At 44.8% G+C, this 20985-nt stretch overlaps 1 protein-coding gene across 2 annotated transcripts in view; it reads left to right on the top strand.

Moving 5' to 3' along the window:
- Positions 1-20737, top strand: part of prkd3 (protein kinase D3) — a 35908-nt gene extending 15171 nt beyond the window's left edge. For both annotated transcript variants that reach the window (XM_062468687.1, XM_062468688.1), the window contains exons 3-19: positions 3836-3974; positions 7541-7672; positions 8481-8638; positions 9394-9586; positions 9717-9794; positions 9889-10066; positions 10198-10321; positions 10709-10786; positions 13740-14016; positions 15673-15725; positions 16077-16149; positions 16266-16372; positions 16464-16625; positions 17406-17504; positions 17597-17864; positions 18360-18445; positions 18975-20737. In XM_062468687.1, coding sequence (XP_062324671.1) covers positions 3836-3974; positions 7541-7672; positions 8481-8638; positions 9394-9586; positions 9717-9794; positions 9889-10066; positions 10198-10321; positions 10709-10786; positions 13740-14016; positions 15673-15725; positions 16077-16149; positions 16266-16372; positions 16464-16625; positions 17406-17504; positions 17597-17864; positions 18360-18445; positions 18975-19148 — 2379 coding nt within the window. In that variant the 3' untranslated portion in view covers positions 19149-20737. The remainder of the gene's footprint in view (positions 1-3835; positions 3975-7540; positions 7673-8480; positions 8639-9393; positions 9587-9716; positions 9795-9888; positions 10067-10197; positions 10322-10708; positions 10787-13739; positions 14017-15672; positions 15726-16076; positions 16150-16265; positions 16373-16463; positions 16626-17405; positions 17505-17596; positions 17865-18359; positions 18446-18974) is intronic.
- The last annotated feature ends 248 nt before the right edge of the window (positions 20738-20985 follow it).

The raw sequence follows: 20985 nt of genomic DNA on the forward strand, positions 1-20985 counted from the left end.
TTTATAAAACACTTCCAGTAAAACACTCTTTTCACCACAAACCCCGCCCAGCCTTAATTTACCAGGAATCCAGCCTCAGACCATCCACACTATCCACTCCCCTCATCTTTTGACCAATCCTGAGATCTTGCTTTGTTCTGCAGTACCTACCTCAAACCAGATCAATGAAGCACATCTCTCTGCTACTGTTATGTTTGTGTAGCCCAAACAAGTATCTCCGATACTCAGTCTTCTTGTCTGGCCTGCAGCTGCTCCTCTGCTGGAAGAGGAACCATGTAGGGTGGAAAGTGTTGCAGTAGGGAGCCAACAGGAGGTGACTCCATCTGGACAGGTCTGGGCCAGGGTTGCTGGTGCAGGAGTGGGGAAGTGTGTGCGTGTATATCGTATGCGTGTGTGTGTACGCACGTGTGTGCTTCCGTGAGTGTCTTTGTGTGTGTTTGTGCGTGTGTGCATGCGTGTGCGTGTCTGTGTGTGTGCTTGCGTGAGAGAATGTGCGCGCATGTACAGTATGTGTGTGTGTGTTTGGAGAGCAAGCATGTCAGATGTGTAGAGGAAAGCCTTGTTATGAGTTTTGACTGGTGTCAGGAAGGATGTCCCCTCACAGTGGTGGACAGACTCATATACCATTAATCACTTCAAAGTGTGACAGGGTGTTAGGATGTGTGTGTGTAGGGCAGCAGGGGTTGGTTTTGGAAATGTTCCATTCTGAGGCGCGTGTCCTTGTTGATTGTGTGTGTGTGTGTGTGTATGTGTGTGTGCCATCCAGTGTCCTTTTCAATAAAGTTGTAAAGCAAAGACCTTTTAGGAGAAGCGAGCACAAGAAAGCAACTTTCCCCCTCTCTCTCTCGCTCTCTCAAACACACACACACACACACACACACACACACACACACAGACACACACAAACACACACACACACACAGTGGCTTCTCTGTTTTTGGAATCTTATCTATGTAGTTCTCAACACTCCTTGCTCTACGACGACATCTGCATAACCATGTCTTATCTCACGAACATAGGCGCAGAGAACTTAACAATAGGGACATTGTTGTAATTGTGTGTTTGTGTGAGTGTGTGGGTCTGTGTCCTTGCCTTCCGCTGTCCTAGACCCTTTCACCCCCAAAGTCCTACACTCACACAGTGTACAACTCCAGTCCCCGAGTCACCTCGGCCTGGCAGTCAGGCTGGTCAGCCTGGCCGAACACACCAGGCCCCTGGGGAACCGTGTGCAGGGTGTTGGATACAGTTACATAAGACCTCACAACAGGGTCTTTCATGTTCGCTACGTATTAGGGACAAGGGAGGCTTTTTAGACGTAAGTGTTGTTTTTATTGGAATGGGTCAATTACTGCTGCTTCACACAGTCCTGCTGACTCTGAGTCCTGGCCATGTGTTGGTGGGAACCAACATGATCACAATTTTGATCTATTGACGCAGCCTAATTTGAGGTTTTGGCATAGAGGTTTTAAATATTAATATGGCATGGTGCTTAGAAAAGGGGGTTAGATTTGTTTTATCAGTAGCTGAGAGACCGCATATGATCTCGATGATGTTGTCAAATAATGGACGTAACCCCTCACACCCAACCACACACACACACTCACCCACACACACACACACCACCACTGGCTTCCCCCTTTCCTGCTGTCAAAGTCTGTGTCCATGGTTCAGCATTTTAGGGGGTCCAGGTGTCCTTATCACCCGTGCTGAGTCCTGGTGCCAACCCCTGTGCCCAGGGGCCTCATTGGCCATGATGGTGCGGCTGGCATTGTTCAGCGGTCATTGTGTGCGTGACCCTGGCAAGGGAAACAGCTGCACAAGGTGGACCTTCCATTATCCTAGCTTGGCAGAGATACAGAGAGGATCATGTCTTATGTGAGGGTGATGTTATTGTGTGCGAGTGGGTGTGTGCCCTGATTCCAGTTTGCGTGTGCACAGTATGTGTGTGTGTCGTCATGCAGCCAAGACCCCTTTGAAGCTCAGCCCCAGGATAGCCTCCTAACATCCAAACATCCATCTAATCCCTCCGCTTCCTCTCTCTTCATCTGAGCCCCAAGCTGGAGATCATGATGATGAGCCATGCCTCCCCTCGACTGGCAGACAGTGGGTCAAGGAAAGTCACTGTCCTTCCACGAGGGGGGGGGAGGACTGAAGACAGGTGATGCTACGCCTGGCACAGAGTTGTGGGTAGGATTTTCCAGCCTGTGTCCAGCAGTCAGGACACAGTTTAGTGTAATATGAAGTGCTACACAAACACTTTGGGTTTTTGTGGTATTATTAACCATGAACATATTTTGTATAATTGTGTTGCCTTATTACCTAACACTCATTACAAGCCTGGATCTAAAGTGTTATCAAATACTGTAGTGTGTGTGGGTGCATGGGTAAAAACTCTTGCATCTTGACATGATCAGTGGGTCTCGGGAGCAGGAAGTGACTCTCTTCACTTCCTGGCTACTGATTCTCCTTCACATCTATCAGGATGTTTATGCCCCCCCCCCCACACACACACACACTACTACATTTATATACTTTTTCTCGTGATCTAAATCTCTCTTTATTGCTCACATTCTGAGCAATACCTGGAAAATTTCAACTTCATACAGTGCCCCGTTCTCAAGATAATTGCGCCACAATCACACACACACACACAGATTCCTGCCTTTATAGTTAGATATCTCTCTCTCCCACTCTTTCATATTCTCTCTCTAACACACTAGTGTCTGTCAACTGGGCCATTACCTCATACCCAGCCCCAGAGTTGCAGAGTGACCCGACCATGGCCTGGCCTGGCCGCTGGTTACATCAGAGCTACTGGACAGAGCTCTTTATGTTATCTCAGAATGGGTGCTGTGAGCCAAGCAGCCCAGCCACACTCCAGACCACTGAATTGGGGCTGGCTAGACTGGCCTCATATGCTCAGCTCATAATCAGAACACTAGTCACTGTCGTTACACAACAGATAGAGGACTAGGACCCTCTGGGCTTTCTCTGAAGTTTAAACATGATTTAAAAATCTCCAACAGATCCATCTGGCAGAGGAGAAGCAGGTGACCTTGTTATAGAGGGTCTGTGAGAGATGTTAAGACAACTCTTCTTTGATGTTGATTGTTAAGTAACAGCTTTCTAATAGGCAGCTTGGGGTCTGGGAAAATATCAAATTAATGCAGTCTGTCAGCTAACTGCTTTGGCAGTGTGTCGGAAAAAGTGTGATCCTGTATTGAATGACCATTTTCATGGTCTTTCCTGCAGCTTGGGTCTGTGCATTCCTTTAAAGGGTGTACAAGGTTTTGGACATGAGCTCTTTTCCTGACTGAGTGTGTTTTGAATTCTCCATCGACCACGTTGACTCATGACGTAAACCAGGAAGAGGTTCATAATGGGAGCGGGAGTGAGCATGTGTTTGTGCATGTGTGTGGTAGTCATTGTGGTGTTGATGACTCAAATTATCATTACTAACAGTACTGACAGTACTACCTGCTGCCTATTTGCGCACAATGACTAAATTGCACTACATACGGCTATGGCCTCAAAGATAATTTTCCTGACTTTAGCACAAGCCACTTATGTTACTTTTGTTGCACTGTTGAAGGAGCTGCAAAGCAAGGATTTCATCCTGCAAAGTATTCATCCTGTATTTGATGTATTTGATGAATAAACTTGATTTAATTTCATTTACATGTTTAATACATCACCATGTATTCATCATCATCATACTGTTAGAAATATGCACAGATCCTTGATTTTCTGCTGTACTTTCTAGATGCACTATTTGACCATCCCTTGGAGAAAATAACGTCATATGTAATGTAATCTTCATCCTTTTCCTCCCCAGTTTCCAGAGTGCGGCTTCTTTGGCATGTACGACAAGATCCTGTTCTTCCGCCATGACCTGAACTCTGAGAACATCCTCCAGAGGCTGATGTCAGTGGAGGATATCCATGAGGGGGATTTGATAGAGGTGGTCCTCTCTGGTGAGTTCTGCACCCTGTCAGGACCGTTGGCTGTGTCTAATATGTTCTTACTGTACCATTACTGTTCGCGTACTGTAGCAACCCAGGGGACTTGAAGGCCTGATGCACAATGAAATAGGACTCTGAGACATTTGGCGTTTACATAAATTGTCCTTTAATAACGGATCTCAGGGTAAGGGTAGTGGGACAAACTTTAAATCTTGATTCTTCCCGTCCGGGGTCTGTTGGCCTTCATGGCATGTGGTCCTGTGGGGGTTAAAAGCAGAGCGAGAGGTCAGTCTTTTCCAGCCAGTCTCTTTGCTGAACAACACTCCTCAAAGGTTGTCTCTCTGGTCCTTTATCTCCCCATGTGGCCTTGGGCTGGTTCCCTACATGCCTCCCCTGATCACCTGATGGGCTGCAGGTGTGACCAGTGCCATATGCCAAGTGGCTGCAGCATTTCAACAGGCAGATAGACTCCTATCACCTCCCATTATCTAAGCCCTCTGTGCCGGATTGGCTGGTCTGTGTCCCCTGGTTTTCTACAGTACATAGCAATGATGCTGTGTATTTCACAGTATTCCTGCATTTCCTCAATCCGGTCTCTGTTCTTCATTCAATTGTCTGTACTGTATTTTTGTGTTTAGGACTTTTTGTGCTTTATGTGGTTCACATCAACCTGTGGTGCGGAGCTATTTCACCTCACAGCTGAAGGCTTTGACAGCTTGTCTCCTGTTCTCCTCGCTGTTAGTGACAGTTAGTCACTTCCTGTCACCCGTGATTCAGCTTCCTGTTAGAGACAGCATCTAACCCGTTGTGGCTGTAAGCTCAGTCTGGTCTGCTCCGGTTTCCATTGGGAGGCACCTGACCGCACCTGTTCTGGATATCCCCCTCTCTCTGGGGGACTGGAGCATTGTGTTGGATTCAGACGGGGAGGGACTATGACTGTTGGATCCCATAAAGTAGAGGATGTAGTCAGGAGACCATTGGTTTCCTCTTTCTTTTTGTGCTTTTCCTTTGGTTTTCTGTGTATTTCTGTTTGTCTATCTCTTTCTCTTTCTCTCTTTCTCTCTCTCGTTCTCTCTCTCATCCTCTCTCCCTCTGGTCATCTCTCTCTCTCTCCCACTCCTTTCAACAGGTGTTAGCCTCACTTTTGCATATGAGGCATTGTGGGATTTTACATGTACAGCGCAGTAGTCACGACGAACAGTATTACCTTATCTCACCCTCACTCCTGTAGCCTTCTTTTTTCCTATGTCTTTTTTTTGGGGGGGTTTATGATGTGCCAAACTGGTGCAGCGCCACAGCAGACCCTGAATCTCTCTGCTCTTAAACAACCGAAAATATCTTCCAGCAAACATCAACCATCTTATCCAACACTTTGTCTTCTTTCATCGTGGGCTTAGCTTGTCTCTCATCTGTTTGAGGGGAACCTGTTGTTTATTTCTGTGGCCTGGTGTGTGAGAGGAGAACCAGTGTTCGTCTGGATCTGAAACCTCCATCCCTGAGAGAAGGAGGAGAAAGAGGGGCTTGTTTTTGGCACAGGCCTCAAAGGCGAGAGCTTGTTTTCGCTGCAGTAAGTGATTGTGGAGGACCTACTGAGTGTAAACAGGCTCAGAAGCAGGGGCCAGATCTGGAGGCAGAGTAGACACTGAATAGCCATGGCCCTGCTGGGGGGTCTGTGTGTCCTGTTTTCATACTCACTATCCCAGAATCCCCACCCGATCTTTCTTAAAGAAGATTCTTGACGACAGCAGTACTTGCTCAACAATGCAGGTTTTAACTCACATTTACAGCGCGTGGAAACTTAGAAGTTATGGATTGCCCTCAAACTGAAAACATTCATATTAGCCTTACAGCTTATGGAAAAACACGAAATTCACTCAATTTTTTGTGTTTGATGCAAACTAGCTCCTGAGGCGTTTCACGCAGTACAGACTGTAAATAGTCGACCAGTTGTTTCACAGTTGTGTTTGGGATGGAACATGAATGCCCTCTTTCAGGTCCCAGTGCCATGGAGCTATGCTCAGCTTGATCGCATGTGACTTTCTTCAGCTTTTCCCTACTTTGAAGTCGGACCCAAAATGTGCCCAACAGCCTTCATATTTTCCTGAATTGAGAAAATCTGTTTCTCTGCTTTTTGTTTTCTCATGTTTGGATGGGTGTCTGTGCCTGTTAACTTGTTTACAGTTGGTAAATGGTACAGAAGGTTGCTTTGAAAAGAACATTACTGTTAACACAAGCTGTCATACAGGATGAAGATGAGTAGAATTTTGTATTTGATTTACATACATACTGTCGCTGCCTCCGTAAATTGTTTATTATATCTAGTTGTAACTTCTCATTTGTAACTACAGGATCCATTATATATTGTATTGACCTCACAATTGACTATCTGCATTGGTCCTGCAACTAAGGAGTGGGAACTCTCCTGCGCATTCTCAGGGTCTCTCGTTGTCTCTGCTCAGTCTTCATGCTCTCTCCTGAAGATGATGGTTTCACAGGTATACAGAGCTTTTCACGTACGTCAATTGTACTATCTAATTGGATGGAGGTCACATTTGTTGTTTAGAATAACCTCCTGGTGTTGGGATCAAGAAGACAAATGAACACCCACCCACATTTATACACATGTAGTACAGACGTACACACACTCACAATCACACATACAACCACAAGCAAATAAACAAACAATTATAGCATCACAGCAGGGCGGTTAAACAAAACTTCCAACTAAACTCAAGTTTGAAAGTTAATGGTTCCCTTGTTGGTCAACCGAATCCCGCAGTCAAATAAATGATTGCTGAGGACTGTGAGAACGACGACCTGCATCACAAGTCCAGCCTTGCTCTCTATGGAGACTGCAATCACAGAGGTTCGCTTGAGACGTCTGACTCACACAGGCCCATCTCACATGAGTCACACCCATTATGAACTAACAGTCCCGTCCAAGGATGAACTCAGAGGGCTTCCAGACCCAAACCAAACTAGCAGATGGAGCACAGCTCTCCTGCTCCCCAGGCCTCGTCTGTGCTCCTCTGGATGGAAAATGAAGGAGAAATGTGCTTCTGTGTATTAAGGCTGGATTTCAGCTGTGACTTTAAATGGATCCTAGGGATCGTTGAATGTGTGACGGACCACCGCCGCTGGCTCCATGTGTGTTTCTTGGTCTCGACTGTGTCCTTGAGCCCGATCACTTGGAGGAACAGGTGACGAGGATGACATGTGTGTACCGTTGTTGTGGTGGCGCCCTCTACTGAAAGATCGTGCAATAACACTCAGACCCATGAATGGAAACCATGTGCAATGTTTGAAAAGGTCCCCATTTTATTATTATTTAATGTAAGATGAAGATGGTAATTTCACGATAAAACGACTTGAATTCCGCGCACATTCCTTTTCTGTTTCAACAGAAAGCACGGCATTGCCTTCTAATAGCTAGGTTTGTTCTATTCTCGTCTGTGCGATTTCCTTTCTCAATTATAGCCTACCTCATTGAGTTGGGGTCTCTGTGTTTGATTTTGGGGTTCATGTTCTTTTCCTTCAGTTGGGTCATGTTTGGGGTCTGAGTTGTCTGTGGTTCTCAGCTCTAGCCACCGTTGAAGACTTCCAGATCCGTCCCCACGCCCTTTATGTCCACTCCTACAAGGCCCCCACCTTCTGCGACTACTGTGGTGAGATGCTCTGGGGTCTCGTCAGGCAGGGCCTCAAATGTGAAGGTGAGCGCGCACGCAAGCATTCACACAGACACACACCAATGCTCACACACAGACAGACACACACGCTAATGCGAGCGCACACACACACACTCACAGTAAATATTCTCATGCTCACACTTACACAGACTTACACACGTAGATACACGTATACACACCCACACACCCATGCGTGTTTGCACACAAAACCCCTCACACATAAACATAGACAGATGCATGTGCGGAGACAGATGCTTTTGAGGGCAAGGGAAACTGGATTGCACATTTCTTAGTAGAAAATGTGTGACTTCCTCACGTTATTGAAGCAGGCCTTTTGAAGTGCAAACCCAAGATGGTCTTGTTGGGGGAAGCTTAGTGTAGTCATGCCAAACCTAGGTCTCATCCTTCCAAGAGTCCTCAGAGACCATGTGCTACTCCTCAGGCCCTGGTGGATTCAGCTTGTCACACACACACACAACTCAACCTTCCTCAGGGGAGGTTAACTGGAATGCAGCGAGCCCTCAGATATAAAAGAAGAGGCTCTGTATGGCACAGCACCCAAGGAACTACATATTCACGTGGGAACGATAGAATGAAGACTTTTGAACGTTTTAATGTTGGCCATAACTTCAGGACTGTTTGCTCTCTGACTGTGTGTTATTACCTAACAGTAACGCCCTTTTTATGATGAGGTCTCATCAATAAGGCCCCCTTGTGGCCATTTAGGATAATGACACCGGAGAATATATAATCGTAATGATAATGAAAGGCGCTAACATGAGCTGCAGTTATCTCTTGTAATAGCTGCATGACCATCTCTCTGTGCTCCTAGGATGTGGCCTGAACTACCATAAGCGCTGTGCCTTCAAGATCCCCAACAACTGTAGCGGGGTGAGGAAGAGACGTCTGTCCAATGTGTCTCTACCTGGACCCTCCCTCTCCATTCCTCGGCCTATCCCCACTGAGAATGCTGTTGTCGTCCTGGAGGAGGTGAGTTCTGATTGGTAAATTTTACTTGTGAATTTGGTATGATTGTATAAAATAATCTATAGTTTCAGGCAAGCTTTTTTATCCCTAATTCGTAATGTTACTGTGAATAAAGTACGCTGTTCCAGCAGAACCTTATTTATGTCCACCAAATGTTGATTAAAATTGACTATTGTTGTTGATTATTTACTTTGACCTGATATCTGTAATTCGATTGAGACTGCACAAAATATAATTTCCAGCCCTTGAAACCACACATTCTGAGGAAGGCCAAGCCAAAATAGTAACTGACTTTTTTTGATTCTCAAATCTCTCAGAGTATCTTCTGAAATACCACAACGATGCAAAGTATTTAATTTAGCCAAATGAACATCACATGCAGTACTAAGTACTAATGGCTTATGAAATGCTTTTTGCATAAGCTCTGGTTTGATATGGAATATTTTCCTTTGTGTCCTTGGCTTATGAAAGGTCATTAGGAAAAGTAATTAGTCTGATGGCATTAAGGCCTGGGTCAACCTGGATTATGTTTATGTACAGTGGACTGTCGTGTGGAGGCTTCTGTGCTCTCCAGGCTGTTAATGGTTTCCAGACCTCTGGATGATTTAGTAATACCGTCTAGAGCATCCTAAACAGAACCACTCAGTTCCTTTACAGTGCAGTCCGGTTAATATGGCTGTCTGTGTGACTTCCCTCCTTTATCCTCTTGCTTCTCTTCCTCCTCACCTCCTCTCCTTTCCTCTCCTGTCGCGCCATAGCAACGTTCCCACCAAGAGGCAGGGAAGCGGATCCTGTCCTGGAGTGGCCGGCCTATCTGGATGGAGAAGCTGGTTCTGGGCAGGGTCAAGGTGCCACACACCTTCGCCATCCACACCTACACACGCCCCACAATCTGCCAGTACTGCAAACGCCTGCTCAAAGGCCTCTTCAGACAGGGCATGCAGTGCAAAGGTTGGTGTGTGTTTGTACAGTGTTAAATATCTCTCTGTATTAATTTCTTTCTAGACCTAGCGCTTAAATGAATGTGATAGGATTCATTGTTGTCATCTCTTTCACTGACTGTAAAGTCTCTTCTTTCCAGATTGTAGATTCAACTGCCATAAGCGGTGTGCATCAAAGGTACCAAAAGAGTGCTTGGGTGAAGTTTTCTTCAATGAAGGTAAGCTGTATCTGTGTGTTTTTGTATGGGTGAATGTGTGTGTCAGTGCATATGTCTGTGTGTTTATGTGTGTGTGACGTGTGTGTGTCCTCAGAGCCCGCCAGCCCAGGGCCAGACTCAGACAGCACCATGGAGGTGGACAGCAGTGATGTGGACAGTGGGCGTGGTCTGGATGACTCAGAGGAACCTTCCACTCCAGATGAGAAGATGTTCTACATGGACCCTCCGTTCCTGGACAAGGAGAAGGACGAAGAACCCATCAAGACCATCAGGTAAGTCTGTCCAGGCAGTATAGGTCACATCGAGGGACATTCAGTCAAATGTACAGTACATTTCAATCATTTAGTATATTGTTTTATATGTGCGTGTGCGTTCATACCACATGTGTGTGTGTGTTCTCCAGCCCCTCCACCAGCAGCAACATCCCCCTGATGCGGGTGGTCCAGTCCATCAAACACTGCAAGAGACGCAGCTCCACGGTGGTGAGGGAGGGCTGGATGGTCCACTACACCAGCAGAGACAACCTGGTAGGACTGCTGTACTCTGGCACACCGAGACATTTGATGAATATATCAAATGTGTTATAACAAGGAGATGGGTATAGCTTAGTGGTAGAGGATTTGACTACAGATCTAGTCGTACATTCAAATCCCCTTCTGTCTGTTGCTTTGGATGAATACTAAATGAATGCATTGTTATTATTATGATTATATAAGCAGCACATCCATTTAACACAACCTTACATTGCTGTTAAACCAATATTTGTGACGTTGTGTCCTTGGGCAAGGCATTTCACCCTACTTGCCTCGGGGGAATGTCCCTTTACTTACTGTAAGTCGCTCTGGATAAGAGCGTCTGCTAAAAGACTAAATGTAAACATTGAACATTTAACGCTATCTGCTGGTTGTCCACAGAGGAAGAGACATTACTGGAGGCTGGACAGTAAGAGCTTGAGTCTGTTCCAGAACGACACCGGGGCCAAGTTCTACAAGGTGAGAAGGACCTTCCATCACCCTGTCTGAGAGTATGGACTCTATGCCAAACCCTGGAGGTTCAAAATTCTGTACAAATACATAGTCCATTAATTTATCTTAAATTAATGTAAGCATCTGGTGTGCTTATTAAGAGTACATAAAACCTAATATTGTAAAGGACCATACTTTGTGCCAAAATAAACCAACATCATTTGAGTGAGGAGGTTTGAACAGTGTTAGTCACTGTAAGGGTGTGCACGTAGAGCTACCAAGTGTGGCCGTGCTGAGGTGACTAGGCGAGGCTAGAGTGTTGCAACTGTAAACTACTCAGTGTACAGTGATACACGCCATGAAAACCCCCCAGTCTGAACCTTGCGGTTTCTCTTAACAGCCCTGTCACAGTCAACAGCTCACAAAGTCAAAGTTTTGCTGCCATAGTTAGCCAGTATCTTTCTCAGTAACAAGTCCAAAGGGGGTTAATCTTGACTGATTTTGATATTAAGGGATCTCCAGACCTTTAATGGTCACTTTGGTGGATGTTTTGAGGACATTGATGTCAGATGGGTTACAAAGTCTAGTGCTTCCTTTTATTAAATATAAATCCAAATCCCTACATGAGGACTTGGTTATCTGAATCCAAGTTCTAGAAGCTGTCATTTGCATCAACATAAAATGGCCCACATAAGACAGGTTCAACTTCTTGTCAAGCCCAAAATGTCTTACATACATTTTACTATGTGTGTGTTTCATCAGGGCACAATGTAAAGCAGTGTCATTTGGTATTTGCAAGGCTGTTACTTCAACTTGAGAGTGTGTGACACTTCCCTGTCTGTGCCAGTGGCCAAACTAGTCATTATCCTGCCACAGGGACTTCATAGCCTGAGTAATTAGACGCCAGGGGACAGAGGGAGACAGCAGACCTCACTCCTGCTAGGTAAATGCTTCCACATGTGCTCAAGTGTGTGTGTGTGTGTGCGCCGTTCCTCTAGGCTGGGTATTTTCTTTATATCTGTATTTGTTCTACTGTGTGTGTGTGTGTGTGTGTTTGTTTGTGTGTGTGGCTGTTTGACTTTTACACCTCCACAGAGCACAGAGATGTGATACAGTCTTATCGATGGTGTTGTGGTAGATGCATAGCAAGTTCCGTAGGCGTGTGTGTGTTCTTTGTCATCCAGACAATGAACACTTAGCATTTATTTGCATGTTTTTGTAGTTACAGGTATATATATTCAATTGTCTGAAACTGAACCTGTCAAACTACCTCTAGCAATATTCTACTTTGAATGTTCTGGACTGTACTCATACAGTCACATAGGGAACTCAATTAGTCTCCCAGTGTTACCATGGTGACACACCCTCCTGTGAAGCACTCTTGCTCAGCTCCAGGGTGTTTTTAAAGGCTCTGTAATAGGGTATTTTATTATCAACTTGGCACTCGGCACTGCGTAAGACGTTGACAAGGCTAATTGAAGACTAGACCTTTCTTTGTAAATGTGTTTTAGTTCCGCCTTCAAAATCTTACATGGGCTGGTCTATCTTTTTAGTTTGTTGCTAGCTGAATGCCATCCACATTCAGTTGGACTGACACTGGTAGGTTATCTGTCATAAACGTCTACTAGAATGCATATAGGGTTTCTTCTCTGTAATCTCTAGTGACTGGCGTGTGGCTCCCTTCTACTCTTCTCTATACCCTTAATTTGATTAGCTGTGGCAGTGTAGTCACAAAGTCGCCAGGCATGGCAGCCATTTTCTCCATTTGGAAGCCATAAGGGCGAATCCTTTTGAAGATGAGACCCCTGTACTTGTGGTTTCTTTCCAAGACCCTCTAATAGGGGTTTGGGGGCTTCCTTCTGTCTCTGGGTGATTATCGCCCCAGCACACACAAACACACACTCCTCTCTCGAGGGACTGTGTAAGAGTATGGTTGCCGTGTCTTGTTGCTGTGTGCGCGGGGTCTTGCGGCTGATGAGAGCCCTGGCTGCTTGTGTTTCAGATGAGGCCTCCAGCTCTCCCTGCCTTTTAATCACTGCGGCTACGATGCTGGAGCTTTAGAGCGGCACAGAGCCCCTGGTCATGTGACCTGGGCTCCGCTAACCACAATCACTTCATTTGATACCCTGTGTTTGAGCTACCAGGAAACAAAAATAGGGGGTTGGTAGAGGGAGTGGGGTGGAGAAAAGGGGATTCTTCTATTGGTTGGGGACTTTGAGACTTCCCTCCTCTATTTCCTTCCCTCTTTTATTTGACAGAGTGAGTCTGAGGAGAAGGGGGGACTTTTAAAAGTGTTCTCAGAGCGTTCTTTCAGATTGTGTGTATGTGTGTGTGTGTATGTGTGTGTGTGTGTGAGAGAGATACAGATACAGAGTTGTAGACTGCACTCTTCCACAGCACAACTTTGTCTGGATGGGTGCTACTCTGAAGAGGGGCTATACTTTCAAACTACTACCTGTTTAAAAGCTTCATTTCTATAGGTAATAATAACAAATGATTCCTGCTTGTTTTGCTAGTCTGTGTATGCCTGCCTTGTTCTGTTGCGACATTATGACTGATTCAGCTTGCTTTCTGTTTGAAACAGAGTCTCAGTTTGTGTCTTTGCTGACTCGTGGCTGAGTCTTAGTCGAGACCGAAACATTTTCAGGTTTTGTTCGTGGTTAAGGGCTTCTTGTTCTGTTATCGTCTTTATCATGGATAGCGGTGTCTTGCTCTGTCTGTCTCTTGTTCCTGTTACTCTACAGACCTCTGTAGATCTGGTTGTCTCAACCTCTGGTTATCTCTGATATGATGTTGCTTCATCTTCTCTTCCTCTCCTTTCATACTTTCTTTGTTTTACTCTCTCTCTCTCTCTCTCTCTCTCAGTCTCTCTGTCTCTCTCTCTCTCTCTGCAGTAAGAGGACTAGGACTTACCCACCTGCCTTGTGTTTAACTTTCCACCCTCTCCCCCTTCCTCCACTCTCTTTCTCCGTCCCCTCAGGAGATCCCCCTATCAGAGATCCTCCAGGTGGAGCAGGCCAGAGACTATAACAGCCTGGCCCAGGGCAGCAACCTGCACTGCTTTGAGATCCTCACCTCCACCATGGTCTACTATGTAGGGGAGAACAACGGTGGCCTGTACCACAGCCCGGCGCTGGCAGCCTCCGGCGTGGGTGTGGAGGTGGCGCAGGGCTGGGAGAAGGCCATCCGGCAGGCCCTAATGCCTGTCACGCCCCAGCCCAGCGTGGCAACCGCCGCCGGGCAAGGCAAGGATCACAGTGAGTAGGATAGTTCTGTTTCTAGTCCTAGTGGTTGGTCACTTCATGTGTTGCTTCGCTTCTTGTTTATGTGATTCCCCAGTAATAAATCAAAATAGTGACTTCTATTAAGGGTCCACGTACACCTTTATTCAAGCCTGTATTTACATAGACCTACAGTTGGACATACAGTAGGATGAAGCTGCTAATGGAATGTATCATGTGTCAGTAACATCAGACAAAAAGTAGGGGGTGGTTTTGTCATGAAAATGTAAGTAACCACTGAAGCAAGCACTGGGCACAAAATGAGGTCAAATGAGTCATGGAATTTAGACCACTATGTGTGAGCAAGACTTGGATTTGGCCCGTATGAGTCCCTCTTGAAAGTTGCTGTCAGTAAGCAGTGTATTTCCCCCTTTAGTCCTAGGTGATTTTTACAAGTGTAGGTCAAGTGAGGTGATAGCTTGCAGTGAGTAGGCAGTAAACGCTGATGCACTCTGAAAGGACTGGTCTGAATGCAGGTTTGGAGTGAGACAAGTCGTGGTAGGATTTTTTTTGTAGTCTCTGGAAGGTGTTGATGATGGTGATGATGGTGACGGTGATGATGATGGTGATGAGGATGGTGGTGCTGGTGTCTGAAGCTGATGACAATGATGATAATGATGGTGATGGTGATGAGCAGTTTATCACAGCTTTCACTCTCTGTTGTAGAGGTCAGATGTTTAGACCTACTCCATAAGCGTGACTATTGAGTAGTGTTATCTGTTGAATGATTAAACATTTTATATAGTACCATAAAACACCTCAGTTTAATTCTCCTGAGAGCCAAAGAGGATTTCATAGGCATTTTTTTCAACAAAATGTTGTTATCATTAGTGGAGTGAACCTTATTTTAGATGATGGGATTGTGGAGACCTGTGACAGGAGAAGAGAAGGAGAGGAAAACATGTATTGTTTTGAACCATATCACTGGAGACCATTTGGTTCCTCAGTGACATACTTTTATTGTATGTAGAGGTTCATAGCTAATGCCATCCTACATGCAGCATTTACTCAACCACTGACTGGTCTTTAAATATCAATGCATATTAACTGGACTATTAGGAGAGATGCAAAAGATTATTGGATTGTTGTCTTCATTCCAATTTAATATTTATGTTCAGGGCAAGATTCTGTCAAGTGAATGTACTTGATCTTTGAATTATCATAATAATAAAACTGAATACATTATAATTTATCTCATGATATGGATGCCCTCATGACTCATACATTATCCCTGGAATGAAATTCTACACATATTTTGGACATTCAATTACACATATTTTCCCTAATTGATTTGAAAATCCGATGTCTGAGTGGATAGGGAGTCGGGCTATTAATCAGAAGGTTGTTGGTTCTATTCCCGGCTGTGCCACATGACTTTGTGTCCTTGGGCAAGGCACTTCACCCTACTTGCCTCGGGGAGAATGTCCCTGTACTTACTGTAAGTCGCTCTGGATAAGAGCGTCTGCTAAATGACTAAATGTAAATGTAGTTATCACACAAGAAAATGTGTTTTTTTGGGCTACTGGTTGTCTTTGCTAACACCTGCATAAGCTGGAAAATGTATATTAGCTATGAATCTCTTATTGCAATTAGTTAAGGAAATACATTCGTTTTCATATTTCTCCTTTCTAGAAGAGTTGTCAATCAGCATATCTGTATCCAACTGCCAGATACAGGAGAATGTGGTGAGTACAACTTTTTTTCTGACAATATTCAACAATTTCCCAACACTGTACACTGTATGTATGTGTTCTGTGTTTTGTGTGTACGTGTGTTTTCCAATGCCCATTTGAGCATAAAATACAGATACCAAATACAGATACCAAATTTAAAAACATGTGTATACGAAATTTTGGAAGTTAGGGATACTTATTAATTATTCTTTTTTTGACTGCTACACTTCTGCATTTCTTGAAATAAACCAGACTGAAACCAACTACAGCAGTAGCCTTTACTGTTTTTGCTGTCCGCATGCCAACTTTTGCACATAAACATGAAGTCCTACCAAACTAACTGGTTTGTATTTGTTCCTACAGGATATCAGTTCTGTCTACCAGATCTTTTCAGATGAGGTGCTGGGGTCAGGCCAGTTTGGAATTGTGTATGGAGGTATGTATCTAGCTTTGTTGGGAACACTTACTGTAGGGCACTATTAAACAATTACCTCACTTCGATCTGCATTAATGAGACATTAATAAAACCTTATATTATATGTCGATGTGTAGGAAAACACAGGAAGACTGGCAGGGATGTGGCCATCAAGGTGATTGATAAGATGAGGTTCCCCACCAAGCAAGAGAGCCAGTTGAGGAACGAGGTGGCCATTTTACAGGTAGTTACGTAGAATAGTCAGAAATGTTCAATTTACGATCAGTTCAGTTATCGTTTTTTTCTCAAAGAGGGCTAATTTGGTTTGTTTTTAGAACCTACACCATCCAGGCATCGTCAATCTGGAGTGTATGTTTGAGACCCCAGAGAGGGTGTTTGTCGTCATGGAGAAGCTCCATGGCGATATGCTGGAGATGATCTTGTCCAGTGAGAAAAGCAAACTTCCAGAACGCATCACCAAGTTTCTGGTCACACAGGTCCGTATCCATCTCCTTCTAAATTAATCTCTCGCTGTCTTTTTTTTCTTTTTCTCTCTTTGTCCCAGTTCTCAATTCTGGGCTTTTTTATTTTCTCAATCGTTCTCTAGTTAATTCTCTTTTCTTTATTCCTCTTTTCCGACTTTCCCTTTGTATATATCTGTTTTCTTTCACCTTATCTCCCTCCCTCCCTCCTCTCCCTCTCCTCACTTTGTCCGATTTGTGGTACATTTATCTACATAAGAGCCTCAGTCTCAGCCCCGGGTCTGTTGATTCTTGTGGTGCAAGCATCGGGGGGGTGGGGGAGACTGTTTACGAGACGGACCAGCTCTGGATGGTTTTGTGGCGGCGTCCCACCCTGTGTTACAGCCTGAAGTGCTCTGGTGGCTCTGTGGCCTGATTACAGAAGAGAGAGAGGGGCCCAAGGGCCAAACAGGAGCAGGTCTATTAGGCACGACCCTGTACTTTACAATTAGCAGCAGTAGGCCCTTCTCTGATGTGGTCTCCTTCAGACTTCTGTCATAGCCAGAGCCAGGCACATTGTGGCTTGGTAGCAGGCCCTTGCTAAACATACTTCTGGCATTAGCCTGCTATACATATGGTTTGGGAAGATGAGATGTTGAGATGAGACATCCATATGGAAAAAGACTGGTTAACTTGAAAAGGGTTTTAGTATTCATGCAACTCTCGTTATCCTTAGCATTCGATCTAATTAAGGATTTATGTAACATCATACTGTTTGAGTGGGTTAACAGGGGTTTGGATTGTTGTTTTGTGTAGATTCTGGTGGCTCTGAGACATCTACATTTCAAGAACATTGTCCACTGTGACCTGAAGCCTGAGAATGTGCTGCTGGCCTCAGCTGAACCCTTCCCTCAGGTAAACTGTGTATGTGTGAGTGCGTTTGTGTGCCTGTCCTTCTTCAGCTTATCTGTGCTAACACATGCGTTGCCAATGTGTTTGTTCGACAGGTAAAACTCTGCGACTTTGGCTTCGCCCGCATCATTGGCGAGAAGTCGTTTCGGCGGTCGGTGGTCGGAACGCCGGCCTACCTGGCGCCCGAGGTGCTCAGGAGCAAAGGCTACAACCGCTCGCTGGACATGTGGTCCGTGGGCGTCATCGTGTACGTCAGCCTGAGCGGCACCTTCCCCTTCAACGAGGACGAGGACATCAATGACCAGATCCAGAACGCTGCCTTCATGTACCCTCCTGCGCCCTGGAAGGAGATCTCAGCTGAAGGTATGGAGGCAGGACCAGTTCTATTTTCTCCAGAAAGAACGTCATTCATTCCTTTAAGTGTTCTTTCCCTCCTTTTTTGAATCTTTAGTCCACCTTGGACCTTTCTATGTAACATAGTTAAAGAAATGTGTCCAAATCTTGACGAAGATGGTTTAAAATGTATCTGTGGTAGACCAGTACTGAAATATCAGACACTAGTACTGCATTGGGGAGGAAAAGTAAGTCTGCCACTGCAGCTTCAGACATGCAGCCTCACTGCTTCATTGCCCACCCACGCGTCTGGGCCTGCCAGTGTGGTTTCACCTCCTGAAGTGCTTAGGGTTTGAAACCCCCTCTCTGACCTTTCTGCTGTGTGGTTCAGCCTACTTGAAAACATGCCCTTACGAACAAAGTATACTACCATGTTCTGGTCATAGTTAATTCCACAAGATATTGATTGACTTCTATAGTAGTCAGGTTCTTGTCACTGATAGCTATTTTTGGTGTGTTCCACAGCGACAGATCTCATCAACAACCTGCTCCAAGTGAAGATGAGGAAGCGGTACAGCGTGGACAAATCTCTCAGCCATCCCTGGCTTCAGGTAACACACACCCAGCCGGACAAGCACAGCAAACGTTACAGTGTAATACATGCAGGACAGTGTTTTACTTCCAGTGGGTCTGATCACCTTCAATTATCCTATGTCCACCGTCACTGTCAGCTTTAAAGTAGTATTGATTCTAGAATGTTACTTTTAATACCAACTTGATATTAAAAAGTATTTGCCATATCTACTCGTTAACTGGAATACAAGATGGTTGATACCAGCGTACGTCAGGATGTTCTCCAGACTAGAGCAGAGGTAGTGTTCTGCCTGTACTGAGGCTCTCATCCCCTCGTCTCCAGACTAGAGCAGAGGTAGTGTTCTGCCTGTACTGGGGCTCTCATCCCCTCTTCTCCAGACTAGAGCAGAGGTAGTGTTCTGCCTGTACTGAGGCTCTCATCCCCTCGTCTCCAGACTAGAGCAGAGGTAGTGTTCTGCCTGTACTGAGGCTCTCATCCCCTCGTCTCCAGACTAGAGCAGAGGTAGTGTTCTGCCTGTACTGAGGCTCTCATCCCCTCGTCTCCAGGACTACCAGACCTGGCTGGACCTCAGGGAGTTTGAGACGCGGCGCGGTGAGCGCTACATCACCCACGAGAGCGACGACACGCGCTGGGAGGAGTACGCCGACGAGCACTACCTGACCTACCCTAAGCACTTCATCATGGCCCCCAACCTGGACGACATGGAGGAGGACCCCTAGTGGGCTGGAGGATGCCGTGCACCGCGTTTGTGCTAATAAGAGGGACATTTCTCCAGGACTTTCTGCTTGTTGATTTTATAGACATGGGGAGGTAAAATAGCTTGCCTCCAAAACAGGTTGCCGTGGGAACAGTCAGACACCAGATACCTGTCGCTGAGCCCTACTGGGAGATTTGGACACAGAGCCAGAACCCAGCAGTGAGGTGTACTGCCCGAGGGGGCAGACAGGTGGCACTGTACGTGCACATAAAGGAACAGCGGCAAACCATGGGAGACATGGACATTTGAGATTACGTCATTCTTGTTTTAGTACCTTTTAAACCTTTCAGTGGATTTCTTGAAGGTCACGTTTGTTGCTCATTATGGGGGAATACAACAGCTCTCAAATCCAAAAACATAGCTGTTGTAGTAATAATTTGTATGTTGTTTATCTGTGAGGGGCTGAAATAGTGAGCTGGACCCAGGAGCGGAAAGGGCACTTATTACAAGGGATTTAAATCCATAGAGAGAAGAATGTGTGGGTTATTTACAACTATTAACTATTAATTAACTCTTGTTTCCCTCCCAATACTGTTTTCCTCTTTTGATGGCATGAAACTGGAACTATCATTTGTATGTCAGTGTTAAACATGTATTTTACTAATTGGGTAGATTTTTTGCACTATACTATCATTGAGCCTAACAATTTTAAGACATACTGACATTTTGTAGCTGCTACAGTACTTCACATAGGAGAATTACTGTAAAAGGATATAAAGGTATTCAAAAGATGGCAACGTGTCTGAAATTGTACCATAGCAAAACATAAACTATATTTAAGATTGTCTCTCAATCCACTTGAATTTACAATGTTATACTTCATACATTCCAAACAGAAAAGCTTTTAGTTTGACATTGCACAAGCATGCACAGTGCCTACGGTATATCTTAAAAGGCTCACTGTGGCGTTCCAGTGCATTTGTGTGAAAGGATCTAAGGGGATTGAGTGAGGAGTTAATAACTGTGGAAACCCTTCATGGTTCACAAACTAATACGAGTTTAGGTTTACAGTCAAATACTTTATAAAACCTAAGCAACTTTTTAGGAAGGAATTGGCTGAGAGATATAGATTACAAAGACGTTTAAATGTACTGATACTGATCTGATCTTTTTACAATTTTCCATGTTTTTATTATATTTGTACGCTGGTCTTGAGTGTGTCCACTTCACTGACTCCAGGTCTAGAATCAAATGTTGTGTGGTGTTCTGTTGATAATGTTGTTAGTCTCCTCTGAGATTACCAAAGTAGCTGTAAAACAGAACAGTACAGTTTTCTTTTCTTTCTTCTAGTGGCCACCCACTACATTTCAAGCCATGGCCCATATCACGTAGTGAATAGACATACAGTGCAGTAGTAAGTAACAGTAAGCTCTTCCCAGGGCAAATACTGTGTAGTTCCAGGTTGGAGCTCTAGCATAAGTTTAGTACTTTGAAAGGAAGGAGAGGGTACTCTCACCATTATCCCTTTACTGTTTGTGTTGCCGCTGGATTGGCAGGTGTGTTTTGTATATTTTAGTACATACAAATTGAATAAAAACTTTACTTCTTGAATTAACTTCTCTTTTTTGGGGAGGGGCGGGGGGGTTATTATTCTGAAATGATTTCTACTCTACAACTATGCATATAATTCAAGTTTGCTTTGGACCCATACAGTATCAACAGTTGGAGATCTTGCTGGCTCGAGTTTGAAGCTACAGTTTGTACCAACTTAAGAAAAGAACAAAGTTATATACAAGCGTAAATGCAAATTGACCAGAGACTGGGTGTGCACTATGTAAGTGCACATGCTAGTGTTTGTG

Source organism: Osmerus eperlanus, chromosome 9 (assembly GCF_963692335.1).
Source record: "Osmerus eperlanus chromosome 9, fOsmEpe2.1, whole genome shotgun sequence".
NCBI lineage: Eukaryota > Metazoa > Chordata > Actinopteri > Osmeriformes > Osmeridae > Osmerus > Osmerus eperlanus.